The sequence below is a fragment of the Monodon monoceros genome, unplaced genomic scaffold (genome assembly GCF_005190385.1).
Source record: "Monodon monoceros isolate NGI ecotype Baffin Bay Population unplaced genomic scaffold, NGI_Narwhal_1 Super_Scaffold_19, whole genome shotgun sequence".
NCBI classification, from domain to species: Eukaryota; Metazoa; Chordata; class Mammalia; order Artiodactyla; family Monodontidae; genus Monodon; species Monodon monoceros.
In genome coordinates, this window is record NW_021703775.1 from 47,087,303 (window position 1) to 47,105,888 (window position 18,586).

The 18,586-nt window shown below is 41.7% G+C and overlaps 1 protein-coding gene across 18 annotated transcripts in view; it reads left to right on the forward strand.

The window, feature by feature from the left end:
- The window catches only part of NRXN1 (neurexin 1), a 1,121,986-nt gene that overhangs the window by 676,781 nt on the left and 426,619 nt on the right, over positions 1–18,586 (forward strand). For 2 of the 18 annotated variants that reach the window (XM_029232592.1, XM_029232589.1), the window contains exon 1: positions 16,896–17,157. The exons of 14 other annotated variants lie outside the window; for them this stretch is intronic. In XM_029232592.1, the coding sequence (XP_029088425.1) occupies positions 16,896–17,157 (262 nt within the window). Of the gene's footprint in view, positions 1–16,040; positions 17,158–18,586 lie in introns of those variants that run through there. 2 more of the 18 variants (XM_029232590.1, XM_029232591.1) reach the window with 2 other exon arrangements.

Here is an 18,586-nt window from a genome sequence, read left to right on the forward strand (position 1 = left end):
ATGATTTCCTTTAAATCGATTTTAGGAGGAGAAATAGAGACCAGCATTTCCTTACTATTATAATATAGGTTTGTTTTATGCTAGCCCTTCAAAATGTGGTCTATCTTCAATTCACACAAGACTGTCTTTTTTTTTTATTTTTTTATTGAAGTGTAGTTGAATTACAGTGTTCTGTTAATTCCTGCTGTACAGCAAAGTGATTCAGTTATACATATATATACATTCTTTTTCATATTCTTTTCCATTATAGTTTATCACAGGAAGACTGTCTTTAGTAATTTCAAAAATACCATAGGGGATAATTCTCAGTGTAGAGCAAAGGAATTAAGTAGAAAAAATTAAGTAGAAACTTCATTAGCTCTTTCGAATTCCAGTCCATCAAAGTAAAGAAGTTTTTTGAATAACCTCCTGTTCTGTCCCTCCCAACCATAAACTCGTCCCCCCCACCCCACCCCCGCCCCCGTCCCTCCTCCTTCACCTTTCTCTTTTTCCTTCTTATCATATCTTATTTATGGTGCATTGTAGGAAGTGCCTAGTGCTATAGAAAAAAATTTAAAAGGAGATACAAAGAACCATCTGGGCAAGACATCAACCCTTAGGGCATTTACTATCTAGTGGCTGACAGAGGACACACTGAGCAAATCAGCATTTCTTTGTTTCTCATAAACACATATGGACATGTCAGAAAGCATTATCTTAACAGCAGTACCAGACATTTACAAGCACCTGCTCTGTGCAAGACCTTAGGCTAGCAAATATTTGTGACACTAGTGTTGTCCAGTCTTTTGTTACGAATGCAGATTCCTGAGCACATCCTCAGAAATTCAGTAAGTCCAGGGTGAAGTACAACTTTAAATCGTGGTTTCACATGAAAGTGCTGTGAGTTATTGGCAGACTGCATTTTGAAAGGAACACCTGCTAATGAAATGCAGAACCAGAAAATCATGAGACATTGGCCCTACCCTCATGCGGCTGCAGTCTAGCTGTAGAGATAGTCTGTACACACAGAGAGGAAAAACTTTATGGTGGCTAAGCTCATGATAAAATCATGGCTGAAATCGTGGAAGAGGTAGAAATTGAGGAGAGTCTTCAATAACTAGAATAAGTAAATACCTTTTATCAAGGGATATGTTTATCTTTGCCTGTTAACCATGGCTATTATTCATTTTATACCTTTCTTTTGGTCTTTTATCTGCATTCTCTAATTTGCTCAGTTCGTATGACCTCCTCTGTGTTGTGATTTTATGATCCTCCCCTACCTCTCCTCCTCTCTGACACTGGGAGACTAAGACCATGATTGGTCTGTGTACTTTTAGGAAACATCAGAGCTCACAGAGATGAGTAGGAAGGAATGCTGGTCACCACTTCTAATAGCAACCCGTGGGAGTTGTGGTTCAGTGGTTGTTTCAGTATCACCTCCTATAGAAATGCCAGTTTGCTTCAGATATGTGAATCTTTGAGACCATAGGGAATGTTGTGGAGGGGAATTATAGTCAGAAATCATACAGAACTTCAAAAACTGGCTACTGTTTCAGATGAAGAGTACCTAAGGTAGCTGTGCATCAATTCTACCAGAATACAGAAGACAGGTAACATCATGCTATTTAAATTTATTTAAGCCTATGTATTTGGAATTGTTGAATTTGTTTAACCTCCTGTAACATCTGCCCAGGTGATTTCTAATTGAGCACAGATAAAACCCTTTATGCTTATTATCAAATAGAGTGCACATAATAAACTTAGCCAGAAGTGGATAATTTGGTTAGTACAGTCTAATTGCAACAGAGTCCAATGGAAAATACATAGAATATACATAATATACAGTAAGTTATTGTATGCATTTGTTTGGTTTATTTCACATCTGCCCTTTTACTCTGTGTCTGCTGTTGCTATGATTAGTTCACCACCCACCTTTTTCTCAGATCATTTTGACCTTGCCCTTCTATACTCTCCAAAGAGGTCTCTCCTCTTCCCTTGTTTTAGACTATTTATTTTTAGGCTTCCAAACTGGTGGCCATACATTCTCAGTTTCTTAGTGTTAGAATTATTTTATTTGCCTTACATGTGTTATGGTACTTCTCTCCTGCACCCCTTCCTGAAGAGCATGGAATACATTTCCCTGGTGCTAAGGACATATGATTGAAGATATATAAAATAATAAATATGTCTACTTTCCTGTGGATAGTTGCTTAGCTCCTCAAGAAGGTACTTGGGGATGAGTTACTTTCCCAGCCAGGGTAACAGCCATATACATCAGAGGGTAGCCTTTGTGCTTCTCCTCGACAGCTCTTGCATAAGAACCTACTTTCAGTTTCCTTGGCTGACAATTAGACCTAAAGCTCTCTTTATTATTTCTCACAAGTGCCATTATTTTTTTATCTGAGGACATGTCCACAGGCAAGATCCCAGGACAGGAGAATAAATCAGAAATTACTTTGTGGAAATGCACATTAGTTCCAAATCCCCTTCTAGTTTCTAGAAGGTTCTTTCTGGAACCTTCAGTTCACATACATTAGTGCTCAAATCTGCTTCTTTATTAATATATTTCCACCTATTGGCTCTTCCTCTAGCTGCAAAGCCAATAAAGCATACCTATGGCTTTTCTGAGCATCTGGTCATTCTTCTTTTTGTCAATGTATCTTTTAAAACAGGGAAGCCAGCATGTCAAGCAATACTCTGTATGTGTCTTACGTAAAGTGCAGAAAAATGAACTGCATACTACAATTCAATTCAGGCAATTTTTCTAACAGTTGCATCAAACTGTTGTCTATGATTACATTTTTGTCCAGTGAAAATCTCGTGGTACTTTTTTACACTAAAAACTACAGAATCCGTTCTCCCTCATCCTGTGCTTATGCTATTGATTTTCTCAAACCTACATGCAAGACCTTACATTTATGCATGTTAATTTTTCCTACTTTGAAGCATATGGTAGTCTGATGAAGAGGATGCCCTGCCAGTTGAAAATGTGTGTTATGAGCTCTACAATAACTTAAACAATCTTCACTCCTCTGTGGACCTTCTGGATTCTTCCTAGATAAGTTTTATTTGCATTTGCATAAATAACATGTACACAGAAGTAAGAACAAAATCCAGCTTTAAATTCTTATCTGGGACTTTGAGGACTGTAGGAAGAACGACAAAGACATTGTTTGGTAGGCGATATAACTGTCAATCTTATGCCACAGTGGTTTTCTGGCTGCCCAAGTCAACAACTTGTTGCTTCCATGCATTTAATCATGGTGTGGTGACCAAGAGTTCGGGCAATTGAAACTCTTTAGTCAGACAGGTAATTGCACGTGTACATCAAAGTTAATAGTGGCCTTCCAGAATGATAGAATATTAAATGCAAGGGATTGTTTGGATCAATATTTGTTTCTTAAAAACTTTATAAACGGCATCTGCCCAATAGGTGGTAAGCACCTGGTCGATAAGCGTGTCTGAATTGTGCACAGTGCTGCTTTGAAACCCTTTGAGTATGAAACTATATTAACTGACGTAAGAATACTTATTCAGCTCCAATTCAATCCCATTGACAGGGCAGTTTCTAAAAGTCACAAGGGACATATCATCCTTTCATGGACTTCAGGAGAGGATTGGGATCAGCCCAGTTCAAGATAAGGAGGCAATAACCTCAAAGACTCCTTTCCTCAACTAGAACCAAGTCCCCAAATGTTTATTTCCGGATGAGCTCTGGGCCTGGTACACATCCTGCTGTAGAGTAGGTACTCAATGAATGTTTGTTAGATAAATAAATTATTTGATACTTTAATGAATAACTGGACAAATAAGTGTATATCAGCTGTACCTACTCACACTTAGGTATATATCCCAGGAAGATGAGTTTATTATAATAAGCCCACTTCAGAGATCCACCTGATTGAGAGTGTGTCTTTGGCAGGTTCTAATTCCTTATCTCTAGAAAATAGAATGTTCTCTTCCTTTTCCCTGGCATGCTTAGGGAGGACAAAGAGAGAACACTTCCCTTCAGTGCCATAACATTCTTTACTCAAAGGCATTTTCTTCCTGTTCAAGGGCCTTGGATAGCTTTATTTCCCAATTATTATCTTTAATAGGCACCTGTATTAAAGCAACTGCCTTAACTTTCTAAAATGCATGTGGTTCTGGAGGAACCCAAAGCATATCCTGACTCATTAAAATCACAGTTCTGGACAATATGTTACTGACTGTCCTTAAGGATAAATGTCTCCCCCAGAGCCCAAGATTGCTAACTTGCTCACCTAAGTAATCATCCTTCCCAGAAATTAGTTATATATTAGGTATGTATTTACCTTCCCCAAACTGATAACCTGACTTACATTGGATTAAACAGAAGATTGTTTACGTTTCAAATTTAATAAGAAGCTCAGAGGTAGGTGATGCAAGGCTAGTGTAACTCCAGTAGGAAAATGTCAAATATTTAGACTCCTTCTATCCTCTTGCTTCTCCATCCTTAGAGTATGATTTTGACCTCATGGTCTCAGAGTGGGCATCTTCCATACACAGTGATTCTGCATTTTGGACAAGAGGAACAAGGTTTTGTGGCAGAAAGCCTGAAGGGCTTTGTAGAAAACCTTTTCCAAGGACTTCCATTTACATTTCCTCAAAATTAACTGGGTCGCAAGGGTACTCTGACTGTAGGGGAGTTTGGGAAGGCAAGTATTTTTAGTGGGGCATATTGCCCTTCTATGTACTTCATCCCTCCCTACCCCAAAAAACAATTTGTTCAATTTGCCGGGAAGAAGGCAAAGTAGATACCGAGTACAAATTAGAAGTATCCGCTACAACTGCCTTTCTAGGTTGATAGCTTGATCCATTATCTAAGGACTGGGCTGCCCCTAAAAAACTACAGTGACTAAAGTCACCGATTTTTAACATGAATATTGGTATTCCTATATAGTTACCACCCAGTAAGTCATGGGAAACTATTGGATTCTTTAGAGCCAGATCTGTGTCTCATTACAAATCATATAATTTTTATGCTATTTTTTTTTTTTTTTAATCTGGGGAATTGTAACCTATTTTCCATTCTTGACCTGTTAGCAATCCAAGTCTTGATTTTTTTTCTTTAATTCCCAGTTCTGGAAACCCAGTGGATTCAAACTTCATTTGCCCAGCTAACCTGTTTTTAATCGTTCTATTACTGGATTGAGGAATTTAAACTGGATGAAAATAATATCATTCATTGCTCCAAATTCTACTTATCTCAGCCATACTGAACAACTTCACACTTCTTCCAAAACTGTTTGATTTTAACAGTCAAATTTTATTCTGCTGGGTTATAGATCTGTACTCTTCTAATTTGGTTTCTGTGTATAGTTCCTTATTCCCTTTAATTTTCACAATACAGTAGATTATTCCACCAAAATTAGAAAACACTACTCCAGTTTTATATAAAACAAGAAATATGTATATTTGCTCTTAATGTCTCTGTAGGCTATTGAGTTCAAAAATGCCTTAGCATCACTATTTTGACAAAGTGGAAAAAAAAAGGACAATTAAAACAAAAGCTAGAGCTAACCACTAACCAACCACTATACCTCAGGTGTCTGTTAACAGTATGAGGTATAGGATTCTAGGCAAACCGGATAACTGAGGAATAAGTTGAAATAAATTATAAGGTTTTGTCACAACGCTTCTATTTAGCTATGGGGGCTTTTTGCTCTTAATTATCTGACATAACAGCCTTCTGCATAGAAAATGTGCAACTTCCTTAAACGTGACTCATATCAGCAGTAAACCTTTAAAAAAAAATGGGCTGTGAAAACAGGCTCATGATTTTCCTTCCCCCCATTTTATACATATAACTATTATTTGCCTTTATTATTTAAGAGTATGCTTTACTCCTTCTTGAATGTAAATACATTTTAAATTGATCAAGATTTTCACATGATATTCCAGAGCACAGTTTTATGCTACAGATTTTCTCAAATCTGAATGTAATACTGACTGATGGCAGTGGTTAATATTGTTGTGAACCTAAAAAGGAAAGCAAACATTTCAGCAAAGCTGAAATTTACATAGTTGTCAATTTTCTAATACTAGCAAATGTGAGCTGCTTCAAAATAAAAATCACCTATATTTTGCCTAAAGAAAGAAAAGAAAAAAGCCTCACATTTCAGTTCGAAGTCATCCTTGTTAAGCTAATTGTCTTTAGCTGTGTAGCCGTTTAGTTTATTTACTTTTTATTTTTTTTATGCTGTGTGAAGGGTTGCTCAAGGCTGTAAACATAAATGAGGGCTTTTTTATACTTCTTCTATTGATTGGTTGAGAGGGTTTGTGTTTGGGGGTTCTCTTGCAGTTCCTCTAGAGACTATATTTATGTAAATTGAAAAAAATTACTATTACTTGAAAAAATAACCAAAACTGTGATTTAACAGTACAAAAGAGGGTACTGTCTAATCCCTCAAGTAGGAAATTGCTTTTCTACATGATCCATTGCTTTCATACTGTTTCTGGCTCCTACTGCTGAAGGAGAAAAGACCCACCTTTACTCTCCTTTTACTGTGTCTGTTTTCTGGCCCCTGAAGTAAATAATATGCTTATGTGGCAGTAAGTAATCATTGAAATGAGTAAATTTCAATAATAATAGTAAAATGCATGACTGATAAGATCTTCAAGTCTCAGTTGGACAACCGTGATTATACCAAAGCAGGAGATAATTTATATGGGAACCTGAAATGAGAAATTAAGAATGTGACATAGTGTAGCAATGAGGATGTGACTTCTTTGTGGCTCGTCTACATGCTACCATAAATGTTAGATGGAACGAGATATCACATGATCCCAAACTGATGATTTTCTGAAGTAGGTAGGTGTTTCTGCATGATGCTTTGGATTTTTTCTTTGCCAAATGACAAATCAAAATGTTGCCAATAAGAAAGGATACTGATTGTGTTTGTAGCTGCTCTTCCATTGGCCAGTAAAGTATTCAGTTCTCATCAGAATTTAAGTTGCTGTTTGCTATGCTAGGAGGTAGCATTATTTTAAAGCAAACCACTGTGAATTGGACTAACACACTTCCATTGTCAATATTTGGCTAAATTTCATTAATGAGTGACATTTTACATAGCACAGAAAATTGCACACTATTATATATCTCCATTCTTAAAGATTAGAACAGCAAATCTGGTTTTAATTATTTAAGGATAATGGTAGATGAGACCATTTGGGTATAAAACATTCCCTTAAGTCTAGAAATGTTTCTTGTATCTCTTTGATTAGGTGCTTAAAGCAATCTGAGGGTAAACTATTTCATTTGAAAATAATATAAAGGCAATTATCAGGTATGCATTTAAAAAATCATCAGATGTGCTTTGTTTTAATACCTATCACATGTTAAATATTGACGACCACACCATTTTCATTATGCCTAATGAAAACTTCATTAGGAAGACATTAGTAGATTAATTCCACTTGCTGGGTGGTTTATTTTATTTAGAATGCAATAAGGTAAGTTCATTAGTTTGCAGACATAATGTTTTCTCCTGTACCTCAACGCAACTAGGAACAATTCCACAGAGGTCTACAGATCTACTAACACCTGTCAAGATAAACATACAGGCCTCTGGGGGAATCATCACAGCAATAGGACAGAGAAAACCTGAGGAAAGTAATTCTTTCATGAGAGAAAAAGACAGTTGAAAAAAAACTGATTGATAATTTTTGGAAATGCCTCTCAGAGGTCATATCTTTTTATACGAGTATCAAAAAATATATTCTATCTTTTAAACAAATGTTTTGGAGCATATACTACACATTTTGAAATAAAGATAAATATTCTAAGAGATTTGAACTATATGGAATGATTCAATTTGAATTGAGCCACTGGAAGTTTTTCCAAAACCTATAACTAAGTCTCTCATCCATCCCAGAACAGGTATATTAGATTATAAGTTCTGCTACAGTGATATTATTTGAATGGTTATAGTTAAAATGGTGCCAGTATTTCCATTATAAAACCCTATTTTCAAGGATTTATAAGTTGGCTATAAATGTTTGCTCTGCAGTTCAACTTGGCAGCAAGCATCTTTGCTTGGTGGTGTTTTATTTTCCTTTTACATAGTATGGGAAAGAAAGACATCTGTTTATAACATGAGTAGGAAAATATGACAATGAATTCCCTTATTCTTCATAACCAGTTGTTTAGCATTCGAATCAAAGTTCAGCTTAAATTTGTTATATATTTTAGGCAATGAAAGAGCTAACCAAAAGCCTGCAAGGATAAATTGAGAGGGGAGGGTGGTTTTCTTTTGTTTGTTGGTTTGGGTTATTTTAAATTCCTAAACATGGATATAGATTTAACCATTTATCCTGACACTTCATTCATACAGCACAAAAATAATATAAATATACTATTACATACCCCGGGCATTTTTTTTTTTTTTTTTTTTTTAGGTATTTGTGATAGTCTATACTTGAGAAACTGGAGGAGTTCAGAAATTTTTCCAGCAATTTGGTAGAGGAATGAATGGGATAGTAAGAGACCTAGGTAGCAGAAAAGATCATTTTTACAGAGGGAATTGCATGGGCAGTGGCAAAAGAAGTGAAAAAATGCAGTGTATTTAGGGAAGAGAAGTTCATGTTGCTGGAGCCTAGGATGTTTGTGGGGTAAGTGGCAGAAGTTGAGGTAAAGATAAGACGGGAGAGGCAGGATCGAGACAAATTTCGAACGGCTTAGTATGCCATGGTAAAGAAATGGTTAATATGCCTTTTACTTACCTGGAAAAGGGATCTTTGTAGTGGGATAGTCACACTAACTTTACTACAGTACTAACTTCAAAATATCACTCTGACAAAATGTGTAACCTAATATATTTGTCCTGAATTGGATGGGGATTAAATTATAGATCCCAGATAAACCTATTTAGAGATTCAGTTCAAATTGCATGATTAAATTCCTTTCAGTGAATTCAAATGGCAACATATGCTACAGAACATATATCCATAAAGATAGATTGAATTGGTTTATATGCTGTAAGTGCTCTGGCATTCAGGAAATTGAACTCATGGTATGGGCGTGACGTCTGGTTCTGGATTTGAATATCTGTATTTACTAGGGAATTTGCAAATTATATCTCAGTTTTTATATCACCCTAACTTGCCTTATAGCTGTCCTTCCAACTCTAGTTCCACTTTCAATGATTCCCATTTTGCTTTCTTCTTCAGTGGCGTGTGTATATGATAGACTGTGCTGGTGAATGCAGGTGACAGATCCCAGGTTGTCAGTTTTTGTCACTGATCTTTCCTGTGCCTGATGCTGGTCAGACTGAAGACCTGATATGCCAGGACCTGAAAGGGACTTTTTTTTTCTTTTTTTAAATGGTTCCTGGCTATTTGGATGGCCAGTATTAGGTTTTATATGGAAACAAGCATCCTCACCTGCATAAGGCCACGTGGCTGATACGTTAGTAAAGTCAGATTTGAACCCTAATGCGGTGCCTTCAGTCCTGTAGGAGCTCAGTCCTGCCTCTAGCCACTGGCCAGGCTAACTGAAGAAGAGCACACATTCAAAAGATGAGAAGGAAAAGAAAATAGCTTTTTCTAAGTAGAATAAAAGGAATTTATAGTTTCATGTTGTGAAATGAGAACATATAGGTTTATATGCTGGACATCTTGAAGTCTTTAAAGAATGCTTTAAAGAAGAGATCTGAGAACAGCACTGCTGTCTATGTTTAGAATACACAGCCAAAGAGGCGAGGTCATTGGTAAGGAGTTTAATTAGAAAGCCCTCCCTGTGTTGGTTAATAAAACCCGTGTTAAAGACGTTGACATTCAGACAGAGCGGTGGTTCTGAAAATCTAGTTCCTCTAGGCCAGCAGTATGAGCATTACCTGGGAACTTGTTTAAAAAAAAAGCAAATTATCAGGCCCCTCTACAAATCATGGGAATCAAAAGCAAAGCAGTCTATGATTTAAGAAGCTGTTCTAGTGATTCTCGGGCACGGTAAAGTTTGAGGATTTAGAGTAACAGAGAATTGGAGAGGTGGCCGAACTTGACTGAGTGGGAAGAGTCTGAAATAGGGCTAAATTAAAAATCACATTACAGCTCATTATCTGTATGTCTTTAGCAGCTATCTAAAATATGTACCTGTGAGTAAATGACAATAACTTATATTTAGTGCTTAATATATTTTACACAGTGTTATAATCATTTTACAGATGAGAAAATGGGGGCAAGGGTCACATGAATAATAACTATGGCCTCAGATTCAAACTCACAGTCCGACACTCGAACTGCATGTTTTCCCTCTACACTATGAACTCATTCACATCAAATGGCATGAACCTAGGAAAGAGTTTGTCAGCAACACAAGTACGTCTAAATAACTATACAAACAATATAAGATGCTAGTGACCAAAAGATAGCATATGATTGGGTGGTACCAAAGCAATGCCCACAACACTTCAAGATGCAGTTAATAATGAAATTTCTATGACCCAGCCTTGGTGCTTAGGCAACAAATTTTATGTAGGATGTCATAAATGAACTTTTTATTAAAAGGGGCAAGAGAAGAGATAGAATAAAACAGGGGTTCGCTGTTAGGAACCGGGCCGCACAGCAGGAGGTGAGTGGCAGGCGAGCGAGTGAAGCTTCACCTGTATTTACAGCCGCCCCCATCGCTCACATTACCGCCTGAGCTCCGCCTCCTGTCAGATCAGCAGCAGGATTAGATTCTCATAGGAGCGCGAACCCTGCTGTGAACTGCGCATGCGAGGGATCTAGGTTGCGTTCTCCTTATGAGAATCTAATGCCTGATGATCTGAGGTGGAGCTGAGGCAATGATGCTAGCGATGGGGAGCGGCTGCAAATACAGATAATCATTAGCAGAGAGGTTTGACTGCACAGAGACCGTAATAAGTCAGTTGCTTGCAAACTCATATCAAAACCCTATCAGTGAGTGGCAACTGACAATTGAGCTGCATCTTACAGAATAGACTGGACATATGCAACACACTTTGGGTGTCACTGTCTCACGTCACCCCCAGATGGGACTATCGAGTTGCAGGAAAACAACCTCAGGGCTCCCACTGGTTCTGCACTGTGGTGAGTTGTATAATTATTTCATTATATGTTACAATGTAATAATAATAGAAATAAAGTGCACAATAAATGTAATGCACTTGAATCATCCCAAAACCATCCCTCCACCCCACCGTCCGTGGAGAAATTGTCTTCCATAAAACCGGTCCCTGGTGCCAAAAAGGTTGGGGACCACTGGCATAAAATACTTCAGTCCTAAACACAACTGACTGTGACTGAATAAATCTATTCGTATTTTGGAAATCAAACTGCAAGCTTTAATTTCTTTTGAGTGAATTGGGCATCATGTTGGCTCATGTTGGGTTCCCGCTACTCTCTCTCAGTGTGGAGGTTCTAGGTAATAGGTACATTGACTGAATTTCCCAGTCTACATCTATGACTGGACTATGGGTGGTAGGAGATAAAAGTTCACTTCCAGTTAAGTAAACACTTCATAAATAAATCTGACTTTTTGGTAACATTATTACTTCTGTGGGCCTCAAGTTTATCACCTGAAGAGATTGTACTACAAAATCTCCAGGAATGCTTTTAGCCCTGGCATCTTTTCTTTCTTTTCTTTTCTTTCTTTTCCTCCCTCCCTCCCTCCCCCCCTCCTCCATTTCTTCCTCCCCACTCCTTTCCTTCCTCCCTTTCTTTCTTTCTTTCCTTCTTTCTTTTTCTTTCTTTCTTTCTCTCTCTTCCTTCCTTCCTTCCTTTCCTTCTTTCTCTTTTTCTTCCTTCCTTTCTTTTTCCTTTCTTTTTCTTCCTTCCTTTCTTTCTTTTCTTTATCTTTCTTTCTTTCTCTTCCTTCATTCCTTTCTTTCCTTCTTTCTTTTTCTTCCTTCCTTCTTTCCTTCCTTTCTTTCCTTTCTTTATCTTTCTTTCTTTCTTTCTTTCTTTCTTTCTTTCTCCTTCCTTCCTTCCTTCCTCCCCTCCCTTCTTCCCTCACTTCCTTCCTTCCTTTCTTTCAGTGTCCTTACTCTTCTGATCTATTCTGATCTTTTCTCAGAACACCTTTAGGGACCTGCAGTAACCCAGAAAGGTAACAGGATCAGAGGTTTGTCTTTGCAACTTCACAGACAGCATCCTCTCCTGAGCCTCTCTGTCTTTACTCTCTCTCAATCCCAACTCAGAAATGCAGGTAGATGGATATGTGGGGTCTCTTTGCCTTTTCTTGTGCTGACATCAGTAGAAATGCAAAATGCATGACTGACACTCTGCTCGTTTTTAATTTTTAAAAGATTGGTACTGCCTGTAGGTTTTAATATACTTCCTCTCTGCCATTTTATTGTCTACTTTTCTATTTTAAAAGCTTAATACTGAGCTGTAACAATTTCCAATTAAGTTTTAAGAAAAACACGAAAAGGTTGAAAGTGTCTGCCTGACAACCATTTTGTTTCTTGAGACAGAAGGGTGATTTTAGGAATATGAAAAAATAGTTTGAAATAACCTGTGCTTTTCCATTTCTGTGTACACTCCCCCTTCTACACACTCTTTTTCTCTTTCTCTTTCCATTCCCTTTCTTTTGTCCCCTCAGCTTTCAAGCCCATCTCCCATTTCTTGCATGGTTGTCTGATGCAGGCTGCCTGCCTTCTCGTTCATTATTAATCACCAGCTATGAATGCATCTAGAATAACTCCCTGTGCGCAGCTGTTAGATTCTCTTGGTGGAGCTTGGTACCCACAGTGGTCAGAGGCAGGGGAGGGTCAACCACTCTTGCAAGTGTTTCCACAGCTCCTAGTGGGTTTAAGATGCAGACCAACTTCTGCTACAGAAACAGACACTTATTAATAAGTAGGAACAAAATCTTACAGCATGTTCTGGAAGCTTGATGAAGTTCCAGCTCTTGGTTCTTTTAGGTACCCCAAAATGTCTTGCAAATAGGTTTTCTTAAAGCAAATATGGCAATATTTCAGTGGCAGCATCCAGATCATCATCTGTCAGAATTAGGTGATTAAGGTTTGTTAGGGATCCATGGTAGCACCCACTTCATATGGTTTTGTGATGATTAAATGAGCTCTCAGAGCTGTGCCAGTTATGAATGTATTAGTTCTTATTATTACTAATATTATGACACCATTCCCTGTAGTAAAGGGTGAAAGGCCTTATAGATTCATATACTCTATCCAAATAGAAGCAAAGCATGTTTACAAAAAGTTTGGCCAGTCCACATACCTTGAACGTTAACGATTTCACCAAAGAGAACCCACCCCTAACCTCCATTAACCAACTGACAGGCCATTTATGTCACCGATGATAATCTGTTTCCAACATACATTATAATTAATGAACAAAGCCACATCATGATTGGAGATGATGGTAACTCAGGACTTCCAAAAGTCACCTCTGACTTCTGTAATTCTGGCTGAGCTGTTGGAGCATACATTCCTGATGAAAGCAACCAACCTCCTGAGACACAGAACCGCACTAACACACATTTATATCGCATTGTCCATGCTGCAGTATTTAAGAGTAAATTACAAGCAGCCGAGCACCATGTCTCCTCCAGCCAGTTTTTTACTCACCTGAGAACAATTTGTCCGTGCTGCCCCAGTTTCCTTTATTTTATTTTATTGTTAATAAATTTATTTATTTATTTATTTCTGGCTGCATTGGGTCTTCGTTGCTACGCCTGGGCCTTTCTCAAGTTGCAGCTAGTGGGTGCTACTCTTTGTTGCGGTGCGGGGTCTCATTGCGGTGGCTTCTCTTGTTGCGGAGCACAGGCTCTCGGTGCACGGGCTTCAGGAGTTGTGGCTCACGGGCTCTAGAGCGCAGGCTCAGTAGTTGTGGTGCACGGGCTTCGTTGCTCCGCGACATGTGGGATCTACTGGGACTAGGGATCGAACCCGTGTCCCCTGAATTGGCAGGCGGATTCTTAACCATGTGCCACCAGGGAAGTCCCCTCAGTTTCCTTAGATAATACACTTCCAGCCAAAGAACTGACCAGCTGAAGAGACATGAAGAGTAAGTGCAAGCTTTATTTGCTTCATACAGATTAGGCATGAGTCTGCTCACAGGACTTTTCTCCACTCTCTAGACAGAGAATTTGCTCCTTGTTCCACCATAATAGCCATTTATAACAAATATTGCAGCATCCGTATCACAGAATCCACCCAAGAAACTCCTAGGTACTGCAAAGGTGCCTTAGACATCTGCCTGAAAACACGACAGCTAGGGCTTCCCTAGCTGTCTAATGAATTAAAATCTACTAATGAATTAAAATCCACACGCTAGAAAATAACAAAATGAGGAGGAAGTGGCCTGGGGATAGGACGGGAACAGACCACAGTGGAAAGTGCAGGATTTGCGTTCTGTTGGTCTTTGAGCAGTTGTGGGAGGGAGACAAGGTGTATTTAAGTAGATAAAAGCACCTTCTCTAGCATGCCTAAGCTGTCTCAATTAGGGAACTACTGAAGTATTAAATTTTTAGTAGAATAACATAAACTTTTGCCAAGGATGTGAGGTGTTGGATTGCTACAAATTTGGTTTGGTGGCCCTTGGTCACTGGTAACATAGTGACCATCAGAGTCCCAGGGTTGACTCTCTGAATGAACTAGGAAGCAATATGTAAGTCTAAATGACCACGTTGGTGAGTGGCTGATTTGTATCAAATCCTTCTAGAACTACTTTTTCAGGACATGACTTTGTATTTGTTGATATAAAGGATTTTATAGACAGGAGCCTGTGAGAAGTAGTACCTAGTCAGAGTTGTTTTCCTTTGTCTTTAAGTAGGAATAAAAACAAAAAATGTCCAGCCACTAGTCACGTCATAGTTTTTATCATCTTTTAGAAACCAGGGAACTGTTTTAATCACAGTTCCAAATCCCGTGTGCTAGCCTCCAGTGACTGTGGTCCTCCTTGCTAAGTCCACTTGCCGTGCTAGACTTTTACTCTTAGTTGTGTGTTGGCTTTGCTGGTCTTTTTCCAGGACACGTGGCTTTCAGTTAAATATTCTTCATTTCGGGGCTTCCCTGGTGGCGCAGTGGTTGAGGGTCCGCCTGCCGATGCAGGGGATGTGGGTTCGCGCCCCGGTCCGGGAAAATCCCACATGCCGCGGAGCAGCTGGGCCCCTGAGCCATGGCCACTGAGCCTGCGCATCTGGAGCCTGTGCTCCGCAACGGGAGAGGCCACAACAGTGAGAGACCAGCGTACCGCAAAAAAAAAAAAAAAAAATATATATATATATATATGTATATTCTTCATTTCACCGGTAGAATATAATGTCCCCTCTTCTTTGGGGGCACTAGATTTAAATTTCCTGATGTTATTTTCCTTATGAAACATGGTAAGAGAAAGGCAGAACTCCACCCTTATAAGACATCATCATAGCTGGGCTTCTATAGAGATCTTGGGGGTTCTTAAAGATTCCTAAAATGTTTGACCAAAACACAAGCAATCTCATTCATCTTGTTTCTCTCTTCTGCTGTCCTCTTTCTCACCTGTCTCATTTTTTCCTTTTTTTTCACTTTCTGTCTTTTCCTCAGCTGCCAAATTCACTCATTCTTTTTCTTCCTTGTGTATTTTGATTCCCTGCACTTCTACTGCCTTATGTGAGATATGATACTGTAGTGGGAACGAGGGCTCTTTGTTATGAGTAATCTGTGTAATTAACAGATCATCAAAACTGATGCTTGAGTAGATGGTGTCAAGCCATATTTAGCAGATTGGGTTTGAACACCTGGCAGAACAAGTTTGGTCCAATAAAAAGAGCGGAACTCTTTCCCTTTTAAGAGCTCTCAAGACACTGGTTACATCTGAACCATAGGGGTAGGGGAAGGGTGCCGTTTGCCGTTGTAATTCCGACGGAGGGATCACCTGGCAGAGGAGGGAGCGTTGCTTTTTTAGGTGTTCCCCGCATCGCCGTACACGTGTCCCTTTGACGTGTGGAGAATGCTTGAGAGAGGCAAAGCAGGGCGATTTCTGTGGGAAGCTAGACCAGCCTCCCTCGTTACATAGGCTCGTCCTCTGCATTGCATCCGAGCTTCAGTGATTTGCTGTTTGGAGACTGCAGATTTGCATAGAGCCCCTCGCTTCGCCAGCGTGTGTGGTTCTTCTTTTCTTTTCTTTTCTTTTTTTCTTTTTCCTTTTCTTCCCCCCCCCCTCCTTTGTGTGCTTCTGCTTTTCCCCAGCTCTCTTTCCCCCGTTCGATCCCCGCTTCCTTCATAAGGGTGGCACTCTTCCCTCTGAACCCCTCGCCGGGCCTAAGTGTCAGGAGGCGGCAGACGCGGAGATTGCCTCGGGAGCAGGCGATGCGCGCCGCTGCTCCGCGCGCTGCCCGGGGGAGGCTGGCGCGAGCGGGCGAGCCGGCCCGGGCTGAATGGAGGGACGGGGCGCCTCGAGTCCATGGGGTCTGCTTCTCCGTTGAAAGGAGGTTGGGCCGGCGAAGTGGCCTCCCCAGTCCCCCCACACAATGCTAAATGGATTTACCTAGTGGATTCGCGGTGGATGGCTGTCATGTAGAAGTGAGGACCCTCCGGGAGGAGCTTTAAACCATTTCCCCGCTCCCCACCCCCCCGGCACGCACTCTCGCCCGAAACTCTTTGGGAGTATCTCTCGAGAACCTGGAGCCCCGGAAATCTGGGAGCAGCCGCCCGCTCCGTGCTTGCTCTTCCCCGGGGCTGCCTTTTCGGACAAGCCCCCATCAGCTGCATTCACCTCGGCTATGTTTCGGATTCTTTGGGGTGCGAGGCACGGCGGACTCCAGGACCCCGAGAAGACTGTCCGAACGAGGGAGAGGATGGGTGCCCTGACGCGGTGAGGCGGCCAGCCCCGCAGCCCACCCTGAGCCGCCCGCTGCTCCCCGGCGCCCTCTCCCCTCACCGCGCCCCAAACTTTGCCTCCCGCGGCGGCTGCCCCTCGGCGGGCGCCCAGCCATGTACCAGAGGATGCTCCGGTGCGGCGCCGAGCTGGGCTCGCCCGGGGGCGGCGGCGGCGGCGGCAGTGGCGGCGGCGGCGCAGGGGGGCGCCTCGCCCTGCTCTGGATAGTCCCGCTCACCCTCAGCGGCCTCCTAGGAATGGCATGGGGGGCGTCCAGTTTGGGAGCGCACCACATCCACCATTTCCATGGCAGCAGCAAGCATCATTCAGTGCCTATTGCAATCTACAGGTCACCGGCATCCTTGCGAGGTGGACACGGTGGGTCTGCGATGCTAAGTTCTCGCGGGTTTTACTCCCTCGCGCCCCCCTTTCGACCCTGCGCTCGCTTCACGGCCCTTAGGGCTCGGAGAAATGGGAGCGCGAGAAAGGGATGTGCGTTTGGGTGTGTTGGGTGGGAGCCACTTATCTCTTTGAAGACAATAGAAAGGGGCTGGAGGAAGGCGTCGCGGGTGTTTGCGGTGAGGGGTGGGAGGGGCGTTCCTTGTCAGGGTGCTGGGAGTGAGACGTGGGCACCTATTAAAAGACCATCCTGGGCCCCGCGGGAAGGGGGCGTTTCTAGCGAGAAGGTCACTCGGCGTGGCCGAATGGGGAGCCGGGCTCAGCCCAGGGACCTGAGCTCCTGAGAGAGGAGGGCTCTGCTGAACCTTTTGTCTGTGCTCTGTGTGCTGCCCCACCTCCTGCCCATTTTCCCTGGTCTGGGGGAGGGAGAGGTTCCAGCCCGCACGTTCCTCCAAGGCAGTGCTCAGACTGCAGTGACGGTGAAGTGGCAGGTCCCGGGACTCACGAAACTGGAGGCTAATTCCATTTTCCCCCACCTCTTCCCTTAATTGGAGAAAGTAGGAGGGTGCTGGAGGCACCCTCTCTAGTGCCTGCCAACTCCTACCCAGTTTAGAGGGGACCTCTGAACACCATCCCCTTTCCCTCATCCCACCCACTTACTTCTTTTTGGATCATATCTGAAGGCTGCTGGGATAAGGGAAGTCCTGCTTCCTCCTTCCTCAGAGTATAGTGCTCCCCAAGGAGGGCAGGTGGGGCAATGCTGGCTGGTCTAAGCCAGGAGGTCTGCCTGAAGGAGGAGAAGTTAAAGCAGAGAGAAGCTGTTCTCCTCACCGGGAATTCCTTTGTAAAGAGCAGAGTGTGGAGACAAGCCTTGGTTGGCAGGTTTCTTCTCCAGAATGACCAGCAGTGTAAGGCCAGGTTCCTGGCATCTTCAGATAAATGCCTATTTCAGATTCCCTGAATTGCCAATAAATAAAACATCAACTGTTTTTTGTGAGTCTTCCCCCACTCCCAATTCTTCTTCTTCCCCAGTGTAAAATCTGCTTTAAAAAGCAGGGTGAAAGTTACGGACACTCTGTTTTTTACATCTCTTTCCCCCTCTTTTGCTTGTAGGGCCCCTTTCCCTTTCAGACTTGGTTTCTCTCCGGATCCGTCGCCCGTCTCCCTAGGAAATTCCTCTCCCCCGCCCAGCAGCTGCTAGTTATACGGGGATGGCCCCCTTCCCCAGGGACTGGCTTCCTACCTGGGGACAGTTCTGGTTAAATGTGAGAGGTTAGAACCTGACCCAACTGAAGAGAACAGATCCCCTGGGCACCTCCTTTGGGAGTGGCCCAGGCACACCTCACAGTGGGCCCAGGAATCCCTTCCTTTCCTTCTCCCAGTTCCCTCTCAAGGACTGTCTCCAGTT